Source organism: Cuculus canorus, chromosome 15, assembly GCF_017976375.1.
Source record: "Cuculus canorus isolate bCucCan1 chromosome 15, bCucCan1.pri, whole genome shotgun sequence".
NCBI lineage: Eukaryota > Metazoa > Chordata > Aves > Cuculiformes > Cuculidae > Cuculus > Cuculus canorus.
Genome location: NC_071415.1, coordinates 8,800,784 through 8,822,457, shown reverse-complemented (window position 1 = coordinate 8,822,457; position 21,674 = coordinate 8,800,784). Strand labels below are relative to the sequence as shown.

The window sequence follows — 21,674 nt, the reverse complement described above, 5'->3', positions numbered from 1 at the left end:
GGCACCGAGATAGAGCCCCACGCCAAAATGCAGAACAAACCGACAAGAAAAGCGTTCACAGATTTGCACGCCAATCTTCTCTACCCCTAAATTTGCCTTTTAAAAGCATTGCCATGCATCCCTGTGGCTGGAGAATGCTGATGCCCTGAGATCACTTGGGACAGGCGCTCAGCCTGTACCCATCTGCCCACTGGGTCTTGCAGTGGCTGTGTGGTTTTCCCCCTCCTCCGTGCGCTCCTCCCATCCACATCACTTGTGTCACTGTTTGCCCAGCAGGATCTTGGGGCCAGGGCTGACACCTCTTTATCTGTGCAACACCCAGGGTGGCGTGTGTGATCCTTCATTGCTCCAGCCAGGCGTCCTGCAACAATCCTCCTGCGTGCTGTCAGTGGCTGCTTGCCATCTGTGGCTAAAGAAAACAGGACCTGGGCAACCCCAGTCCCAGTCTCATCACCCGAGCAGCTCAGGCACGTGTCTTTTTCTGCTGCCCTTGCAGCGTGACCATGAGGCCAGGTACCTCATGCCTTGTAGGATGGGATTTGTTCTCTCTCTGTGCTGGGTTTGGGATACATTAGAAATAAATGGAGTGGAGTCACAGCCTGGTCTGTTCTCCAGCCGATCACCCATCAGCATGTGTGTTGTATAAAGGATAAAACAGCATGGCACTGCTACCAGTTTACATGGCCCATGATCTTCTTGGAGGCACAAGGATAACCCCCAGCCTGATCCACTTGCTGCAGAATCTGTTCAGATGAGTCAAACCCACATTTGCTTTTGGTTTTAATACTTTTTCCCTTCCTTCCTTGATACAGAGCTGCAAGCACTTGAGAGCATGGACAGCAGGGCTGGGCTCGTTCCTGCCTCTGCACTGGCGGGAATGTCCCTGCTCAAAGGTTGAAAGATAGGTGAAGCGGCAGCGAGGAAAGGGTCAAAACATCCCCCCGACTGCGAGCAAAAGAAAAATGTTGGCAGAGGAAACCTTGCCACAGGAATAAAAGGTTGTCCTGACTGTTCATATTACTCCACATGGGGTGAGTAAAACTGTTGGTCGGACTGAAGCGTCTGATATACAAAGGGGAATAGAAACTCATTAAAGGTCTAAAAGGAAACCCTATTAAAATACCAAATATAAAATGGAGGAGACTTGATCACTCTGGTGCTAGAGAAGTGTCAGGGTTTGAATGAACATGGCTTTTTTTTTTCCCTGAAAGAGGAGGAAATGTGCTTTGTGGAAAGCCAGGTGGGATAAGGGGCAGGTAGAGTGTCAAAGAGCACTGATAATATTTCAGGGTCTCACTAGGAGTCTGAAACGCGAAGGGGATTTATTCGGCTTTCGGCAGGGAGGAGAGTGCTAGCAGATTTTTGAAGGCATTCCAATGCGGTTCAAATTCATCTGTTTCTTAAATCGAGAGCTCTTGGCTGCCGCTGTGCCGAGGTAGGGAGCATCTCCACTTCTCCTCTCTCCCACCTGGGACGTGGACTGGCTCAAAGCTGAAGGTGAATTAGTGCAGGTGAGTCCTCGTGATTCTCCTGCACTGGCCCATCTCTCGTACCCCTAAAAAGCCAACAAACCAGACCATTTTTATGGGGCCTGAAATACCCTAAGAACAGTCTTTCTCATAGCATCTCATTTCTACTTATTTGCAGGGGAAGGAAAGGAATTATAAGAACGAGCTATATGAACCATTTGCTTTCAAGCACTGAAAACCCATGTTGTCCTGTGAGTGCTGGAAGTACTGAAGCCTGGTTTCCAATGGATTTGTGCCTCACAGCCGGTGAACCTTTAAACGCAATTGTACTGGGGCTGCAGCAGGCTTTCACCCCTTCTTAGACACCACAGCAGCCACAAGGGGAAAAAAGACATGATGAACGCCTCATCCAGAGCTATTCCTGCCTGATGAGCCACCCCAGAGTCCCTTTCTTAACCATTTTCTCCTGTGTGGACTCTCTGTTGTCTCATAGATAAGAACGGTACCAAGGCTTGGGAATTTTTATCTTATCTCTTTGGGGATTTGTAGTTTTCTGATCATGGTTGAAGTCAGAGAAGGCATAAATGGAGGGTTTCTCTCTCACATACACACACGTCTCTCTTATCGCAATACTTTTAGGAGCTTGCTACCTTTGGGACTTCTGCCAGCTGTTGAAACCAGCACCAGAATTCAGTAATTACCAGGGGTTGGTGCTGGAGGGAAACATACACCCATACACAGGCTGTCAACATACATTGCATTTCCTCACAAAACCTAGGTTCAAGTAAAAGCTTGTTTCTCATTTAGACAGAGGTAGAGAGTTCTAAGGCGGGCCCCAAGCTAACCCATTTCTTCTTGCTCTGCTACCGTTTTCTTCTTCCATCACAATAAGGTGTGGGTTTCCTCAACTGTGCCTCTCAGATCCTGGTTTTTGGAGAATGAGGATGGTTTTCTCCCATCTCAACAACATCAAGCTACAAACAGGGCCCATCATTCACTCATAAGCATGTTACAATCACCTAAGTCCTGTTTCCTTATGAAACCCGAGCAGAGCTGATTCCACGGAGCAGATGACACTTTGTCAGGTCATTACCATGCACCATTTTAATGGTCTGTTCGCTCTACAGCTCTGCTGTTGTGGTCAAAGAGAAATTCCACTTTGCTTCTGGTGCTGGTAGATAGAAACGCCTTCCTCCAACCCTAGGGTGTTCAATCCCAGGGAGCAGAAGTCTTCAGCATCTTCAGGTAATGCCTCAACCTGATCCAGGCTGCTCCTTGTCAGGCCTCCTGGAAGCACAGATGTGGGTCCAGTCTGGGACCCTTCCACACTTCCTCCCTGTAAAATAAACCAGGAGCATGGCAGGGCTTTTTGGGGAAGTAATGGGCAGAGTGATGGCTTTACTGATGCATGGCATTGTGTATTCCTTCCTTTATGTCTCACCTTCCAGCCTGCAGCTGATAATTATCTATATTCAACTCTTTTATTTCATGTTTATCAGATATCCCCAAATAGAATCATAGAATGGTTTGGATTGGAAGGAACCTGAAAGATCATCTAATTCCAACCGCCCCTCATCTTCCCGATTCTGAAATCTCTACTGCTGTTCCAGGCAGCTGACAAACATGACCCCATGCTGCACCAAGCCCCAGAAAACAGCAGCAGAGAATTCATGCAGAAAGGGGCAGCGGCAAGTGCACGGCAGAGTAGTCTGTGCTGTGAGGCGATTGGGAAAGCTGTTGCTCTAGTGCTGAAACACAAACAGAAGAATCTGTTTGCATTTCCAGGTGAGTTTTGAGACATTTCTAGCAGGTTATGGACCAGCTCTTGCTGGCCATTGAAATGGACTGACCGCCCAATCACTGGTCCTCTCACTGTGACTGCAGGAGTTCATGGGAAGCTCCTTCTCTTTTTACTTACTTCACACAGCTCGTGCCTTTGGATGGGGTGTCATGTGTTATTTACAGGCTCACAGAGCAGGAGAGCTGTCTTTTCACCCCAGACGCAAAAGACACTGACCTAGAAGATGAAGACCGTGAAGCAGGAGCCTGTGACGTCAGTCCCAGACCTTGAGCTTTGCTAGGTCTGGGCATGAAACCCCACATGGCAGAGCAGGCTGAGCTCAGGCGATATGAAATTTAACCACATATTTTACACCCACACCACTAAAAATAGGACACAGACGCCAACTCTTCATCTGGAAAGAGAGGAAACACCAGCGTTGCTGTATTTTGGATGAGGTGCAGCACTGAAGTCCTGACCATATTTAGCCATAAGATCATCTCATAAGGCCACATGAGAGCAGAGCTTCAGAAGAATTATTCTGGCCAAGCGCCAGTTCTGCCTTTATTATTTCTCCCTGCTATCTCAATACTTCATTTCATTACCTAAATTGCTGTGCTGAGTTACTCTAGGCTGTTAAAATGCTGTCATGCTACACAAGCAACTCCATGAAGGAAATGATGTCTCTACTGCAAGTGCTCCACGTGGCTGAATTCAGGCCACCTATTTAGGTGTCGGGTTTAGGTTTTCATAGTAAGCACAGAAACTTGAAACATTTTGCCCGAATGTGTTGAAAGCCACGAAGACATTAAAGATTATTCATGGAATAAATATTCATTTGCAGGAAGACCTTTTTTTTAACGCATGAATATTTCAGGCAGCACCTCGCGATGTGTGCAGCCGCTGACAGAAAAAGGTGATCCTATTTTGAGGGCTGTTTCAGGAGTTCTTAATATTAATGAGACAGGAATGCACCTCATTTTTATGATTTTACCGCAGTTTCTGCTCAAGTTAAAGTACTTCCTCGATTTTCCTTAACTCTTAAATAGTTGCTAGCAATGAAAATTCCTTGAACATTTGTCCTCTAATGCTTCCCTATCCAGTGCTCTAACACCTCCACTTTGCTGATAATTTTTATCCACAAATACTGTTATGTTTGCTGCCCTGAAAACCAGGAAAATCTTATTTTATTCACAACTCCCTTGTCTGCTTTCTTGCATAGAAAAAGCGCTTACTTTGCCAACAGCATATTGCTATATTGCGGCTTTACATCTCCAGCTTTCCATGTTTCAGAATTTCCAATTTCGAGGTACTTTCTGGCTGGCTGGTCCTGCCTGAGCCTGTGTGGAGCTCTGGTACCATCTAGTGTTACTGGGGAAATTCTGACCTGTTGGAGGTGGCCTTTTCCTCACTGATCTCCTGATGGGTTGGCAGAAGGAAGAGCCATGACGGAAGCCATGATTTTAGGGATGACCACATGCAGTACAACCATCAAGCACAGCATTGCTAGCTGATTGAGGGAGGCGATTGTCCAGCTCTATGCCACTGTCCTGCCTTGAGTACTGCTTGCAGTTTTGGGCACCAAAAAAAGGGATCTAAAGCTACTGGAGACCAAAAAATTGGTGAAGGGTTTAGAGGGGAAGATGCATGAGGAGAGGCTGAAGTCACTTGGTCAGCCTGGAGGAGACCTCATTGCTGTTTACTGCTTCCTCACAAGCGGAGGAGGAGGAGGCACTGATCGCCTCTCTCCGGTGACCAATGACAGGATCCAAGGGAATGGAAAGATGCACGAGGGGAGGGTTAGGTGGACCTTAGAAACACCTCCCCTATGAAGACAGGATGGGAGAGTGGGGTTGTTCAGCTCAGAGAAGAGAAGACTGAGGATACCTCATTGCAGCCTTTCAGTACTTAAAGGCAGCTGATAAGAAAGACGAGGAAAGACTTTTTACCAGGACCTGTAGCAAGAGGACAAGGGGTTTCAAACTAACAGAGAAGTTTAGACTAGATATTAGGAAGAATGTTTCACACTGAGGGTGGTGAAACTGGCCCAAGTTGCCCAGAGAGGTGGTGGAGCTCCATCCCTGGCAACATTCAAAGTCAGGTTGGATGGGGCTCTGAGCAACCTGAGTGAGTTAAAGATGTCCCTCCTCACTCCAGGGGGTGACTGAATGACCCTGGAGTCACCTGAATGGTGACTGTGAACAGTCCCTTCCAACCCAAACCGTTCAATGATTCTCTGAACTGGTTCTTCCCCCAGAGGGTGGGGGAGCCCTGGAGCAGCTCCTCAGAGGAGCAGTCGCGGCACCAAGCCTGACAAGATTCCAGCAGCGTTTGGCCAATGTCCTCAGCCCCATGGTGAGAACATTGGGGTGTCCTGGGCAGGGACAGGGGCTGCACTCGATGGTCCTCGCGGGTCCCTTCCAGCTCAGAACGCTCTCCCAGGCGGTGCCTGCGGTGGCTCAGGCCTGGCTGGACAGGGAGCGACTCCTGCCTGCAGGGAGGGACCTGGGGGTGCTGAGACAGGGACGGGTGCAGGGGGGCACCGCGGCTCCTGCGCCACCACGACACCCCCCAAACGGCAGCAGGAGAGGCCATGGAGCTTCACCACCTTCCTCTGTCCCCCTGCAAGGCCTTGCACATCAAGATCCTGCAGGACCCTGGTAACGCCAATTCCACGCCCCCGGTGCTGGGCTTCATTTGAACCCCGCGGGACGTGGGCGTCGAGGGAGCGGCGCCCCACGAACTCTCTGCCCTCACTAAACATGGCGGCGCCACACCATGCCCTGCGTGCCCCCCCCCCCCGACTCCCCTTGCCCTCACTAAACATGGCGGTTTCACGCAGTGCTATGCCCGCCCCCCCCCGCCCTCACTAAACATGGCGGCCACTCCATCCTCTCGCGGCCCCCACTAAAGATGGCGGCCCCATTCGGCCCCTCGGCCCCGTGCTCAGGGCGGAAGCGGCGGCGGCGGCGTCACCGCACGGGCCCGGCCGGGGCCGCCGCCTCGGAAGCGATTCCCTCCTTCAAAATGTGGCGGGTTTGAGGGGCTCGGCGGGAGCGCTCGAGGCCCAGCGGGGCTGGTGGGATTGGATGGTGAGGGGAGGAAAACGGGGCGAGAGTTGGGAGAAAGTTGGGGGGTGAGGGGGGCCATTGGGGCCAATGGGGAGAGGAAGGGATTCGTGGGGCTTGGGGTGAGGAGGAAGAGGACCCAGTGGTTGGGGGCAGGTTGGATGGTGGAGGAGAGGAGGGGATTTATGGGGCTTGGAGTGGGGACGGGGTGAATCCTTCTAGTTGGGGGGCAGGAGGGACAGTGGGGGTGAGGAAGGGGTCTGTGGGGCTCGGGGTGAGGAGGGGGAGAACCCAATTGGTTGGGGGGCAGCTGGGGCCCAACGGGGAAAGGAAGGGATTCCTGGGGCTTGGGGTGAGGAGAGGAAGAATCCAGTAGGTTGGGGGCAGGGGGAGAGTGGGGGAGAGGAGGGGATTCATGAGGCTTGGGGTGAGGAGAGGATGAATCCAGTTGGGTTGGGGCAGGGGGTCCAGTGGGAAAAAGAGGGCATTTATGGGGCTTGGAGTGGAAAAAGTGAGAATCCAGTTGGTTGGGGGGCAGGCAGGATGGTGGAGGAGAGGATTCATGGGGCTTGGAGTGAGGAGGGGAAGAACCCAGCTGGTTGGGGGGCAGGTGGAGAGTGGGGATTCCTGGGGCTTGGGCTGAGGAAAGGGAGAATCCACCATGTTCAGGGGCAGGTGGGACGATGAGGAGAGGAGGAGCAGGAGGCTATTGCAGGAGGGTCAAGATGGGTTTATGGGGGAGGTTGGAGTTCTTTTGTTTGAGGTTGGGGAGAGTGAGGGAGCAGGTGATCTGCGCTGGGAGTCTGGATCTTGAAGAAGTCTTTTTCTTCCCTTCTTGAGGAAAGGGCCTTCAAAGTAGGAACTATCCTTGTGTCCTACTTGCTGCCGACTAGCTCCTTTGCTTTGGAGTTCAGTGACCATGGGGCCATCAAAAAGAGAAGAGGAAGAGCAGAGCATCATCCTGATCAGTGATGATGAAGCTGAGAGCACCCTTGGGAGTTCAGTTCTGTTGGTAGACCCATTGGGTAAGTCTGGCACTCTTTTTGTCGAGGAAGTTCTGTATTGAACTTTTGAAGCAAACTGAGGTGAAATGTTACATGACAGGCTTGAAACGTGTCTTTCTGCTGCTAGGAAAACAAAGCACTTTGAAAATAAATAAAATCAGGAGGAATTGCCATTTTTTCATAACTTTGGGGATTTCTTTGACCCCACTAGTTGCCTTAAAGGAGACTGCTGTGTAGTTTGAAAATGTTACAAACCTAGCTGAGAGTGGGCTTTTTCCCTGCTGATTGGATCCTTTTTGATTAAATTACCTCTGTTTTGATAGCATGTGGAAGTTTTTTATCCCAGAATAGTGTACCGTTCATACTGGCACCTTGTGAAATCATAAAATTTGTGCCTTAAAGCATCTTTGAAAAATAAATGCCAGTAACTGATTGAATGTGTAATGAAGTTGTCATTAACTTTATACTGATTTACACTGTGTATTCTATTCTCTACAGAGAAATCTGCCTCAGGAGAGGAGAAATCTGAAGAAGTTGTGGACGAGGAATGTGAACTAATGGTTACTTTTTGTAAACAACCAAAAGTGATGCCTCATGCACGATATGACTGTACTACACACCCATTTGAGTAGGTTCAGTGGCATGGAGGTTAATCTGGGGGTTTCATTTTCCACATTTAGTCTGCCTTGTCGAGTAACCATGTGAGCTTTTTTAACAGCTGAAAGCAGAAGTAGAATTGTGTGTGTAACTTGTTTCCTTCTGGTTTTCTGCTCTGTAGACGAACAGAATGCGATACATGCTCGCCCCTTGGAAAAAATGCTGATATTTGTAATCAATGCTACTGCTATGTTTGTGATAAGCTGGCTTCTGAGGTAAGAGGAGCTGTAGCTGAGAACTGCACAGCTTTGAATCAACTCAATTCCTAAACATTCCCTTTAAAAGAAGTCACTCTTAAGCTAAAAGAATAAATGATACATGAAAATGGGTTATTTTAACAACTACTCTCTTAATTGTTGATATCCGTCTGCTTCACAATGCTACTAAAAATGTAGTCACTGTCAGGGTTTATTTCTGGTAGTCCAGCCAGTTGATGGAGTAGATGTTCACTGGGTATAACAAAAGTACCTCTTTAGGTACACAGTGCATTTCATGGAATCAAATTACTGAACCAGACTCCCGGAGAGACTCGGTGAGGTATTCAGGATTGACTGTGGGCTTGTTTTTTTTGTTGTTTGCCATGATATTGCATTGTTGCTGTATTGGCCTCTTGCTCTGACTGTCAAAATACTTTGCTCTGGGCTTGCCTGGTGGTAGTCCTTCACTCAGGAACTTTAGATTTGCTCATCTAGGAAAAAAAAAAAAAGTAAAGGAAAAAGAAGTAGGCAAAACCTCTCCCTTTTTTTTCATGTTTTATGAAATAGTGCCAGAATTGGACAACGCTTTCCCTCTGTCACTGCAATGCACACAACAAAAGCAAATTCTGGAAGGAACAGCGTGATTTTGCCTTGGCTGGCGTTCTTGTAATGTTCAATTTGGAGCTCACAGACATAGATGCAGATCTTCGGCATGGTGGTAAGCGTTATACTCTCATTCTGTCCTGGGAGACCTGTGGCTCACTTTGGATACTGGGTTTGTGGCTTGATGAACAGCTTGTCTTGCCCACAACTCTCCCTGTGCAAAGGCTTGAGAGCTTACTGCTGCTGCTCTCTATCTGGGCCATACTCGGACCAGACACAGCTCTGCAGGTCCCGCTTGTCTGCTTCCCTCCCTCTGGAAGAAGCATCAAAGTTTTCCTGGCCACTAAGATTGGGTGCAAGTAACTTGTTAAACATTTTATGTGGGGTACTTAGAATTATCTTTCTATTTCTTTTAGTTTTGAAGGAAAAAATGAAATGCATTAACAGTTTCATATCTGTTTGCTCTCTTAGGAAATCTGCTAATAAAGTTTATCCAGGAACTTTCTGTGGAATATAGTAAGTATCTGGTTGGAGAGAGAATGCCTCCCACACAACATGAATGCTTCTGCCTCCCAAAACTGCCGCCTGGGCAATGCAATATCTGCAGATCACGAAACATGGAGGTTGTATACAAGTGAGTGACAACAAAACTCGGCAACTTGCTGTACGTGCTAATCGGTGCATGTTTGCTTTGCTTTAGTCAAGTGATAATTGGAATCGTGGCAAAAACATAATTGAGAGAACTTACTTGGCCAGTGAGTTATTAAATTGCACTTGGATGTCATTTAAACACCCCCTTAAATACATATTTAAATACATTTTTTGTGTTATATTAAGACACTTCCATAGAACAGTTTGGGTTGGAAGGGACCTCAAAGCCCATCCGGTTCCACCCCCTGCCATGGGCAGGGACACCTCCCACTGGATCAGGGGCTCCAAGCCCCATCCAACCTGGCCTGGAACACCTCCAAGGATGGGGCAGCCACCACTGCTCTGGGCAACCTGGGCCAGGGCCTCCCCATCCTCACAGCAAAACATTTCTTCCTGAGATCTCATCTTAATCTACCTCGTCCTATCCCTACACCTCCTGATCAACAGCCCCTCCCTAGTTTTCCTGGAGCCCCTTTCCGTACTGGAAGCTGCTCCAAGGTCTCCCCGCAGCCTTCTCTTCTCCACACTGAACAACCTCAACTCTCTCAGCCTGACTTTATAAAATCCTTGATTGTTATAGCCTGGGAAAGCATGAAAGTAAAGCCTGTATTTTTACTAATATGTTTTTCAGTATGGGGTTCAGCTTTGACTCAATGGCATGTGCCTTTAAAATGCTTAAAGTAATGGTTGTGCAAATACCTTCTCACCATCCTATAAATCCTTTTCAAGGAAAAGCAACTCAATTTGCTCTCAGACTGTAGAATGGTCACAATTGCAATTTGTTTACAAAGTGCATCATGCAGACCCTTTGTATCTCATGGACTGCTTTGCTTTCTTAGGTATTCCGGAGTTTTTTCACTGGTAACAAGATTTTTAAATCAGGCAGAAAAAGAGAGTCCTAAAGCTGCTGCTGTCATGTTTCTGGGAGCAGCTAAAGAGATAGCGCTTCATAAAGATCCTGCTTTGTAAGTATCTGGTTCCACATCTAGTGCATAATCTTCATTTGCTCCTCCAGAGAAAGAGACTAAGCAAGACAGTTCTGGTTTTCCATTTATTATGTGTTCAGACAGCGTGAAGATCAGTGCTCTGGCTGCAGCACAGTGAGAGAGAAAGGAGTACACCCGAGGAAGAAAGGATATTGGTTACAGGAAGGGATTTTGGGGAAAAGAGCAGGTTGAAGATTGGATATGAGAGGAAGAAGTTAAGTGAGAGTGAGTCACGAAGGGGGGAGAGATGATCTCCAACAAGGGGAAGGAATTTGAGATGGGAACTGGGAGGAGGGAGGGTGACAGACAGCAAATGATGGTAGGCGGGGCTAATTCCTTGAGAGAAGGTTCAGAGGCAGGGCAGCTTTCCTGGAAAGAATGCACAAGCTGCATTGTGTGAAGATACATCCGCTTCTGAACTGGGTGGAAGAGAGGATGTGATGTTTCTTGGGCAATAAGTTTTAGATGCCTCCTGTAAGTCTGGAGGCTGTTCTGCAGCTGAGAGGGCTGCATGATTGGTAAAACCAGACTTCAAATACTTCAGTCTTTACTCCTTGGGTTGGTTACTTTCTTGTTTATATCACAGCTGTTTCATCTTTGATTGCTCTTTAGCCTGAGCAAGGTCCCAGAGCTTTGCTTTGCAAAACCTGTCTACTTTGGGGCTTTAATTCAAAGCTTTTTATAAAGAAGTAAATGTGGTCCGAATTGGTTCGACAGGCCAGAAACAGCAGCTCCTCTGCAATTCTTTCTGAGGAACTGTCAGGGCTTGCAAAGAGTGGGCTGGATGCATTATTTGGGTAGGTCTCTCTTTTGTACGCTTAGAGTCCTGCAGCATTCGCTGTAGTTATGTGGGATGTGGTTTGGCCCTCATGGGATGATGATATGTGGCCCTGTAAAAGCAAAGCTGTGCCCACAGTAGTCTCGCGTGACACGTTAGAAGGTTTGTTTCAGTGCTGCAGGAAAACCGTTAATTCTAAAATGTGTCTTAGACTTTGAGCACTCATTTTATTTGTTTGGAATAATTTTTATTAGCATGAGAGTTCCCAATGCTTTTTAGGAATAAAGTGTTTTCTTAAGCAGTTGACTATAGAGAAGGGGAAAAGGGAGAATAATCAGCCAAACCTTAATTAGTGCTTTTTTCCTCCCCTCTTAGAAACTGGCAGAACCTTGGTCATATGGCATCACTGAAGATTGCTGTCCCTTGTCTATTGCAAAGGTAAGGCTCATCTTACAATGTTGAGATGGCAATGGAGTCATTGCTGGCTGCAAACTTTCTGCAGGCATTTAAAATGCATTTGAAATGGCTTTTGTACAAAGGCACGAATCAAAAAAGTGAATGATTTAGCTTTTAATAGCCAGAAGTAAACTTGCAGAGGTATATAACCTTATGCTGCTGTAGCATCAGGAGCTCTTATCAGGGTCGAGCAGAGCAAGAGCAGCATATACTCTGTGGATGGGTAATGACAGGCAGAAGAAATAAACAACAACATGCACTGATCAGCCTGATGAGCAGGGACTTCAGTGTGCTCTCAGGTTCTACAGCAGCTCACTATAAATCAAGATTTTTAGAAGCTTTATTTAATGTTAGTCCCTTTCTGTGAAGGACAAGAGAGTGACTATCTGCTTTATTTAGAGCCACATAAATGCTCAAGCCCTTCTTTGTTGCCTCAAAGGAGAATAACTCAATGGGAAACTCAAAGCCTAAAAGATGGATTACTCAGGACCTGAGGGAACGGCAGGAAAATGTACTAGGGGAGGGGAGGGTTGGGTTGGACATTAGGAAAAGATTCTCTCCCAGAGGGTGGGGGAGCACTGGAACAGCTCCTCAGGGAAGCAGTCACGGTGCCAAGCTGAACAATATTCCAGAAGCTTTTGACCAATGCCCTCAGACCCATGGTATGGGTTGTCCTTATGCAGGGACAGGAGTTGGACTCGATTCTTGATTCTCGAATCAAGTTGGACTTGATTCTTGTGGGTCTCTTCCATCTCAGGTCATTCTGTGACTCTGTGATTCTTGACTGTAGTCTAGGAGTGTGCTGTGAGGCCAGACCAGAAGGTGGTGTCAGGCAGCTGCTTGTAGTTCTTAAGCCAAAGAGTAAATAGTGTCTGTAGGAGATCAAAACAGCGGCCTTGTGCTCCACTGGGATAGAGTAGTCAGGGTTGTAACACAGTGGAGTTCCCCCGAGGCTGGTGAATGAGGACATCTTGCTCACTTGGCTTAATTCATTTCTCGTTTTAGCTTTGTATTTCACCTTTAACCCAAAATTCACTTGAAAGAGAAGATTAATGAATTAACTTTTTTTTCAGGAGCACTCAAAAACAATTATATATTCTCATCTCTTATTTGACACTAATGACAGGTATAACCTAAATCCTATATCAGTTCTCATTTTCAATTTCTATTTTTGATGTTTTTAATTTCTTACTTTAAAAGAATAGGAATTATTTGCCTTCTTCCCCCAGTTTTAGAGGATTAAACTCTTCTTTGTGTCAAGTGCATTATCTCCAGTTTTAAGTTAAGACAAAAATGGTTTCACTAGCTTTGAAGTTGCCAGGAGCTCGGGTTGATCAGGTCACTCGCATTTATCATATATTTCTACAGTGTTTCTCACGTATAGTGATAGGATGATGGGGAACGGCTTTAAATTGGAAGAGGGAAGATTTAGATTAGACATTAGGAAGAAATTCTTCACGCTCAGGGTGGGGAGGCCCTGGCCCAGGTTGCCCAGAGAAGCTGTGGCTGTCCCATCCCTGGAGGTGTTCCAGGCCAGGTTGGATGGCCCTTGGAGCCTCCTGATCCAGTGGGAGGTGTCCCTGGCCACGGCAGGAGGTGGAACTGGATGGGCTTTAAGGTCCCTTCTAAGCCAAATCATGCCATGGTCTGGAGACCTTTATTTCAAAACTTGAAACCACAGAACCTTGGTTTTACTGGTGTTTAATAACAAAAGAGCAATACTGTTATTCACTACCAATCTTATAACATAAGTTTAAATACAAATTCAAACTGTCTGACATTTAACTAAACCCCCCCCCAAACTTCTGTAGGATGGTTTCCCATAGGATTAAGAAAGACACAACAACTTATGAGTCATTCTTCTGATTCTAAGATATGTTGATTTTTCTTTTCCTTTTACTTCCTTTCCAAAACACAGGATCACAACCCATCTTCAGAGGATGCTGGTGTTGTGTGACTTCCCAAAAAACTTGTATGAAAAGTTTGTAAATTTTTTTCAGTCCATCGCGCTTCCATGTCACTGTTTTGGCTTCTCAAACAGGTACGTGCTTTGGGGTTTGTTTACAGCATATGCTTTTTATCCAGTTGCCTGTTTTGAAAGCAGCTACATAGAATGTTTCTTTCAGTGATGGTGTGAGTGTTTTATAGGAAGATTTCAGTACTTGCTGCTTGGTACTTGTCCTGTTCTTACAGGTAAGAGATGTTGTTTGATATTATGGCTAAGTTGTTGTCCTCCTTGTTCCCTCCACAAAAGTGAGCTATAAACCTCAAGATATTGGTAAACCTTCATGTTACTTAAAGGAAACAAATTAAGCTGTACCACCAAAACGTACTTAAAAATGGCTTTATTTTTGTACTTACAGCTTGAATGTTGTGCCATGGGACCATGGATTACTGACCACAGTTTTAAAGGGCCAGAACATCACTGGTCAAAGAACACAGAAAGGAAGAAAAGTATCTCTGTGGGAAACGCTCCCTGTGATAGAGGCTCGAGTGGGGAGATTGGTAGACAAAAAGAAGTAAGATTGGTTTCGTCTTGGTTTGGAATTTTCATTTTATGAACTCAACTTCTACGTTTTGTGTGGTATTTCCTGCAGTGTAATGTGTCCCTAATGTCTGCAGGGGTTCTGCATAATGGTGAAACATATAAAACAAAGACACATTCAAAGCTGCCTATGCCCAGTAGAGGTTAACAAGGCCAGTAGCTTTTTGGAAAAAGCAGAATCAAGCCCTTTGAACACTTCAGAACCAGAAAACAACCTTGAAGTGGATAATTTGATAACCTCAGTAGGTTTTAGATGCTCATGTTTAGAACAAATTCTGTTTGTCAGAGGCAGAAGACAGCAAAAAAGTGCATTCTAGCCTCTGGGTCTTCAGAAGTCTATTCAACAGAACACCATCAATTAAAGCATTAAACTGACAGGCAACCTCCTGTTTTCTTTTGCCAGAGTACAGAGAGAATCTGTGGACAGCTTCTTGGAACTTATTTCTAACTGTTACTCTCCGCCAGTTCTATTTCTGTCCTGTCATGCAATGTCTCTTGCAGAGGAAAATCTGTTTTGCTTTGTTAATTGTGGTAAATATTTGACCTGTTTATAGCTTTGCACTTCCTCTTCCTACTTGTCCTCTTTTTTTTTTTCTCTCCAGTTTTAAAGAAGTTGTTCGCTACCTGAAAGCTGTGAAATGCAATGATATCAAAGGGTAAATGACTTTTTTCTTTTTTAAATGTTTATTTGCCTTAAGATTGTGTCTCAGTCTGTGTTTCTTCAACATGTAATAAACTAGCAGAATGGAAAGATGGGAGGGCTCTTGATCAGGGAGTGCTGGGGTAGGAGGAGGGGGAATGATGAAAGAGGTTGAGGTGAGATCCTAGGAAGAAATGTTTTCCCGTGAGGGTGGGGAGGCCCTGGCCCAGGTTGTCCAGAGAAGTCGTGTCTGCCCCATCCCTGGAGGTGTTCAAGGCCATGTTGGCTGGGGCTTGGAGCAACCTGATCCTATGGAAGGTGCCGCTGCCTGTGGCAGCAGCGTGGAACTAGATGATATTTAACATCTTTTCCAACCCAAACCGTTCCATGGTTCTATGAAAAGCAGTAGAATTTTGGCTGTTTGCTAAGTGAAAGTAATACTGCAGTGCGATGAACTTCTGACTTATCGGATGTAACTTATCCTTGGTCAAGCGTAATCAGACCTATAAATACATATTGTAAAAACTATCACGTTAGTGAAAATCAAATATTCACTTCTTTCTTCTTTCCAGATTAAGAGACCTTCGAGATAAAATCCCATTCTATTTGTGTAAAACCGGAGACTTCCTCGATGCTGCGCATTTGCTGTTGTTTCCCATTAGCAGCCTCGCCTGCTGTTCTGCCTGCCGGATAACACCGATCCAGTTTGAGATATACCTGAAGATCTTCAGAACAGGCAGTGTCCCCACTGGAAAAGAAATGCTAGACACTGGGTCCTGGATAGCAGTTGGCAAGTGTGACTTCTTGCTTACATATGGTGTGAGTTACATAATAAAGGCTTGGTTCTGGGTCACCTGCTGTGGTGGCTCAGTCTAAGTTTTATCCAGTTCTTGGCAACTTTCTGGAATAGCATTTTACAGCTGAAGTTCTTTCTCTATTTGGAACCTACAAAACATTATGAAAGAACTGTAGACACTTGTTTGTCCCTTCTCTTAGGTTTCTGTAGAGACATCTGTAAGTTGTCATCCTGTTTGTGTTCCTACTGTCTAGTTATTCAGGGCTTATAAGATATGTTTTGGGGTTTTCTTTTCTACTTGCAGGGCCTCCCATGAAAGACAGTGTTCTAATTAAGCAGGCACTCAGGCTCCTTTACAGCAACGTGTCACTATACAGAAATGTGAGTCTCTATTAATAATAATCCGTGTTTCTGTGGCCTGTCAAATGTTTTTCTCCCTTACCTGTTTTTCCAGTTACCTCTGTAACACAAGAGTTTACTGTCAGAACCCTTTCCTCTGAAGAGTTTACACCTCTGTCAAGGGATTTGACTTTATAAAACAAACATCCTGTGTTTCAGCCTAAATGCTGGAGTTCCCTCATCATGATCTTGGGGAGCAGTAACGTGCTGGAAAAGAGTGGGCACCTACATCCCCTGTCCCTGAAAGAGCCACCGCTTGACTTCCAAAAGGTAATTGAAACAACACCAAGATATGAGAGAATCCGTTGTCTTGGCTTTGTGCAAGACTTCACTTGATGTGCGCATTGGCTCATTCTTCTAAATACTGAGGTTAACTTTACAGTGCCTTAACAAATACTCCTGTGGTGTGTGGCAAATGTAGCACTTTGCAGATGATGTGATTCAGGAGTGTTAAATGCAACAGTCAACAGTTTAACTCTGCTTGAAGCTCTATGCCTAATACTGATTCTGTATCTTGTAATGTTGGGATGGACCAAGTAACAAACCAGACAGGAAAGCAGATGAAGAAAAATGTGTTCAGACAGTCCTGAAGAGTCAGTACCTGGGTATGGGTTCTTCACAGGAACAGAAATAAGTGTCATCTGAAGTTAAAATGAACAGGTTATGTGGTATGGTTTGGTTAGTGCTGTAGAGCCTTCAGTGTGATATTTTACAAAACTTCATTGGTCAGAAATGCTGAACAAATAAATAAAACCACATTAAAGAGAACCATCTTGGGCACTCTTTGATGTTGTGGAGTATCTGGACTTCCTTTAATTGTGACTCATTACTTCTGTCTCAGGGCGTGCTCGCTGCCAGTGGTGACCTTCTGGAGGAGCTGAAAGCAAAAATCAATGTTTCTTTACCACCTGCAATTTTTTCTTCTCAGGTAAGCGTGCACAGATCAATAAGGAAATGTACCGTTTATTTCATTGTCCTTGGAGATACAGTGGGTTTGAAATTGCTTGGATTGTTATGAAAAGCTTTTAAGAGGAGGCTTGAAGATTTTGGGGGGTGAATCAGCATAAGCCTGTTTTTAGCGCAGTCTAAAGGCTAGCGCAGATACCTGGAAGTGAGAAAACTACATCTGGTCTGAAACCTTATTCATCCTGGGACAAGTCCTACTTCATCACTGTCCAAATATAAACACTTATAAAATGATAAGGTTGGTAGTAATTGATTCCATCTCAACTTCTCACGAGGTGCTCTTGTGGTGTTTAGTTCAGGCTGGAGACTGCCCTTTGGGACTTGCCAATGTGACTGTATCAAAACTTGGAATAGCCCAGAATTTCTAAACTTGTTTTGAATGATGCTTTCAAGTGCAGTGGAACGGATTTAAAGATGCCTTGAGATATATCCTGTATTAAATACAGTCAATATATGCAAGGAGCTACCTTATCCCTTCTAACTTCTCTTGAGGGAATTACATTTACCTTACTCTCCAAATATGTGACTTCTGGGCCAGATGTTTTTCCCCTTAATTCTACTTCTGCTTCTCTGATGGTTTGAGACTCGGTGTTTCTGTGGAGACTTTGAGAGCACCAGGCGCAATGCGCTTTATAAATACAAGTACCCATTCTGTCCTCTCTTCTTTTGATCTTCATAAGGTTCTTTGGGATGTCCTGTCTGACTGGAATGGTAGTTACTTAGTGCTGATTTGACTGGATATGATGTACAAGTAATATGAAAGTGGCTTTTGAATATGTCTTCCTGTCGCTATCTCTTCCTGTAGTTGCACCACGAGGCTCGCCTTATTATCGCAGTGCAAGCAGTACAACAGATGCTTTTTTCTGATCTTCAGTACTTGAATTCCTTTTTAGAGATAGCCCTGGCTTTTGGGGTGAGTCCTAAATATTGATATCTGTCCTATGAGATTAAAACAGATGATATTAAAAATCTGTGTAACACCAACCTGGAGATTTTATATGTATTTAACTTGGTTAAAGCTTAAGCTTTGCTGCCCTTTATTCTGTCTTTTAAGAAATGATTGCAATTACGTTAAGTCACCAGTCTTATTTTGTCTCTCTCTAGAATAACTTTTGGGCTCTGAGGCTGTTACTGGACAATCTTTCCTATGAAGAACACATTCTCCATGGCATTGTCAACCTGATTTTAAGAGATCTAAATAGTCAGAAAGCAATGATGCTAAAACTGTGAGTAAACACTTGCTCGCTGAAGCCTGTCTGTTTATGGAAACAGGAGCACTCCTGCAGCATTAATGTTTAGCAGAGATACCTGAACTCTTTGCAACCAGCTAGGCCAGTGCTTTAGATAACTCAAGAATGCAAAGAACTCACTAGGAATCAATACGAAAGCTGTCTCTTGTTGAACAGCTGTGTTCTGTTTCCTGGTTTTCTATTGCTTAGGTGGCAAAACCTTGGTCCCCAGTACGTGGGTGAGTTCGTTTGCCTGTTCCTGACTTGCAGACACAAGAAGATGCAATCCATTGGCCTGTTCACTCTGAACATTATTACAGAGAACCTCCATGTGTAAGTGTGAATCTTTGTTATAGCCAAACGGAAAATCATTGTATTGCAACACTAGTGTAGTTTCCTCTTAGTCTTATCTCACAGCTCATTCTTGGTTTGTATTCTTCCCTGTTCACAGCAGTGCTAAAGACACTGAACATGATGTTTTGTGGTAGACGTGAAATTGCTCTGTATTACCTATTGCAACCACATGGCCTTCTCGCTTCCCAGTGCCCATTGTTGTGAAAACATATTATCTGCTCTTGGCAACCCTGAGCAGTCATTGAGGTAAAATGTGGTACAGCCTGGTTCTGTTACTTAGATATTGTCGTCATCCACAGCAACCAAAAAACCTCTGATTAGGACTTAGAGCACAGCAATTACTCGGCTCTAAGGAGGCATAAAACTGCAGAAAACTTTACCTAGAGAAGATAGTTGAAAGTAGCTCCAGTACAATGGGTGTACAGATGTCAACGTTCCTTTTAAACCTATAAGAAATACTTCACGTAGTGGCGAGGGAGTAGATCTCCACCCAGACCTGAAAATTCAGGAACGTACATGCAGGGTAATGCAAACTGAGGACAGCATTAGGTTTGTGCCTCTTGTTTTTATTCCCTTTTATAAAGGAGAGACCATTTTTTCTGCAGCAGCACAAAGCTTCAGAGGGTGGGAAAAACAGTTCTGTCTTTTATTTTGATTATGAATGGTAATAAAACACTGATGTGTTGATTTTTGAAACCATCAGCTGTTTGTAAGTGTAATCCTTGCTCACCTGTGTTACGCGATAAAGCGTTACAGGCTTTAAAGCGATTGACTTTAATGTATTGACATAATAGTTTTAAAATTAATTGACTCTGTGGTTGTATGCTGTAAGGGAGAGTAATTGCACACTTTGGCACTTTGAATTCACACACAGGTGGTGGCAGCAGAGTGAGGTTGAGAATCCACTTCTTAGCAGCTGTCTTCCAGTGGGAATTGTGGGCATGTAGATCGACCTTTTTGAAAGTCTCTTTCTCCTCTCTAGCCTATTGCGTGTAGAAAATACATGAGTGAAATGAGGTACTTTATGAGCTACACTGTATGTAACAAATTTGCAATTCCATTAATTGTCCTTTTTCGTTTGTGAAGCTTTACAGCGTGCTGTAGCGGGGATCTGATGCAATCCTGTTTCTTATGCCCTGTCTTTGTCTCAATTATTTTACTGTACGTCTGTTGCTGAAGTCATCTCCTCTTGGAAGCTGACGTGAATCGTTGGATCAGGCTTCTTGTAAAGCTTTGATCAATGCGAAACAGAGGGGCTGAAACTGGGGCAGGTGTGTCTTTATGAGGAAATGGATTAAGAGTCCTTATCTTGTTTTTCAGGTGTCCATGGGCAAAGCATCTTTGCAACTTCTTTCACAATGCTGTAAGTATCTCTTGTATTTTAGAGTTTAATATATCAATGACAATGCTATTGCTTATCAATTAGATGTTTAAATGTAATCCCTGAAATAAGAAGGATATGGAAAGGTTGGAACGGGTCCACAGGAGGGCTACAAAGATGATTCAAGGGCTGGAGCACCTCTGCTCTGAGGACAGGCTGAGACAGTTGGGGTTCTTCAGTCTGGAGAAGAGAAGGCTCTGGGGACACCTTCGAGCGGCTTCCGGTACTAAAAGGGAAGAGCCGGGGAGGGACTTTTAACAAGAGCATGGAGTGACAGTACAAGGAGGAATAGCTTTAAATTGGAGGAGGGAAGATTTAGGTTAGGCATTAGGAAGAAACTGTTCACAATGAGGGTGGAAAGGCCCTGGCCCAAGCTACCCAGGGAAGCTTTGGCTGCGCCATCCTTGGAGATGTTTAAGGCCAGGTTGGATGGGGCTTTGGCAGCCTGACCCAGTGGGAGGTGTCCCTGCCCATGGCAGGAGGTGAAACTGGAGGGGCTTTAAGGTCCCTTTCAGCCCAAACAATTCCCTGATTCTGTCTCATTTGATATATTCTGTATCAAATATGACGTATGTCAATGTCATTTATTATAAACCTTACCTAAGTTTGCCAACTAATGTTTTTATCTCTCTCCAGGGATTAAGGCACCTGCCTCTTGGCACCACAACTCACCATGAAGTCTCAAAGTTCATAAACATGTTTGAAAAACTGTAATTTGCCAAATCTTTCAGGAATATTTTCCAGTTTGTTTTAATCTGAGAAATCCCTCCCTGGAATCTCTTGTGTTCCACTTTGGTTGTGATCTCCATAAACATTCAACTAAAAACTGACTTCAGACAAATGCGAAAAGGAAATCTCAGGTCAAGGTGGTGAGCAGTGGCTGTATTTCAGCAGCCTTGCTTTGGAAGTTTCCTTTCTTGCAGGCCCATGGATTAAGCAGTTGTTTAGAGAGGGAGTGGGTTTAAGCTTTTGAAAAAGCCGATCTGTGGAGAGATGGTGATCAGAGGGGAGTGAGGGAGAGAAACAGGGACTAAACACAAAGCACCGTGAGTGTTTTATTTCTGTTGTGTTGCACAGATGCGCTGTGGGCGAGATGTGTGCAGCGGAACGACTGAGAAAGCAACTGATAGCAGGACAACTGCCCCTCTCCAGGGGCACAGCAGCGCGCGTTGAGCTGCTGCTCGCTTACCCTCTGTTCTTTAGTGTACAGTTAGAAAAGTAAACCACTCTTGAGGCTGAAGGACATTAACTCAAGCCTGTCTTCTTCCTTCAGGAAACCAGATGCAGGAAAGCCCTGTGCAGTAAATAGTTTGACTTGTTTGTAAACAAGAAAATTAGGGGGTTCCAGCTGTGGGACTTTCTTTGTTCTCTACTATAGGTGACTTAGACTGATGCTGGTGGCTCTCTGGGTTTCTCAAATCCTTATTCTAGTGGTAAGGTTAAGAGTTAATTTTTGGACTCTGGAAGTGGAAAACTGTTTCCAGCCTAGTTAATACTTTTCTCCTTTGCCCTGATGTGACATCTGCCTATGTAGTTTGGCTGTCGGGGTAAAATCTGAATGTGATGGTCTGTATTTTGCACATTTAAGGGTTTTGGTGGCTTTTACAGCTTTAGTTACTCTAAATAAGCTACGCTGATCAATTTTTCTACAAAAATGTACATGTATTAAAATCAACACAGTGTTAAGTAATATTAAAAATTGTATTATGTTTTAA

At 44.9% G+C, this 21,674-nt stretch overlaps 1 protein-coding gene and 1 long non-coding RNA gene across 3 annotated transcripts in view; both read left to right on the top strand.

Moving 5' to 3' along the window:
* The window catches only part of LOC128853703 (uncharacterized), a 47,626-nt gene extending 43,582 nt beyond the window's left edge, over window positions 1-4,044 (top strand). The window contains exons 10-11 of the long non-coding RNA XR_008452408.1: window positions 323-1,511; window positions 1,648-4,044. This is a non-coding gene — a long non-coding RNA (uncharacterized LOC128853703). The remainder of the gene's footprint in view (window positions 1-322; window positions 1,512-1,647) is intronic.
* Window positions 4,045-6,130: 2,086 nt separating this feature from the next.
* Window positions 6,131-21,674, top strand: LOC128853764 (uncharacterized). 2 transcript variants are annotated; one of them, XM_054081050.1, is made up of 20 exons: window positions 6,131-6,341; window positions 7,163-7,342; window positions 7,820-7,949; window positions 8,100-8,193; window positions 8,743-8,893; window positions 9,250-9,412; window positions 10,269-10,394; window positions 11,569-11,631; window positions 13,568-13,690; window positions 14,013-14,168; window positions 14,797-14,850; window positions 15,407-15,624; window positions 15,935-16,011; window positions 16,189-16,299; window positions 16,871-16,957; window positions 17,801-17,908; window positions 18,100-18,221; window positions 18,435-18,557; window positions 19,899-19,941; window positions 20,596-21,674. In XM_054081050.1, the coding sequence occupies exons 2-20, from the start codon at window positions 7,237-7,239 to the stop codon at window positions 20,671-20,673; spliced, it is 2,133 nt and encodes a 710-aa protein (XP_053937025.1). In that variant the 5' UTR covers window positions 6,131-6,341; window positions 7,163-7,236; the 3' UTR covers window positions 20,674-21,674. The 2 variants fall into 2 exon arrangements, with proteins under 2 accessions (XP_053937025.1, XP_053937026.1); XM_054081051.1 differs by having other exon boundaries at window positions 7,158-7,342.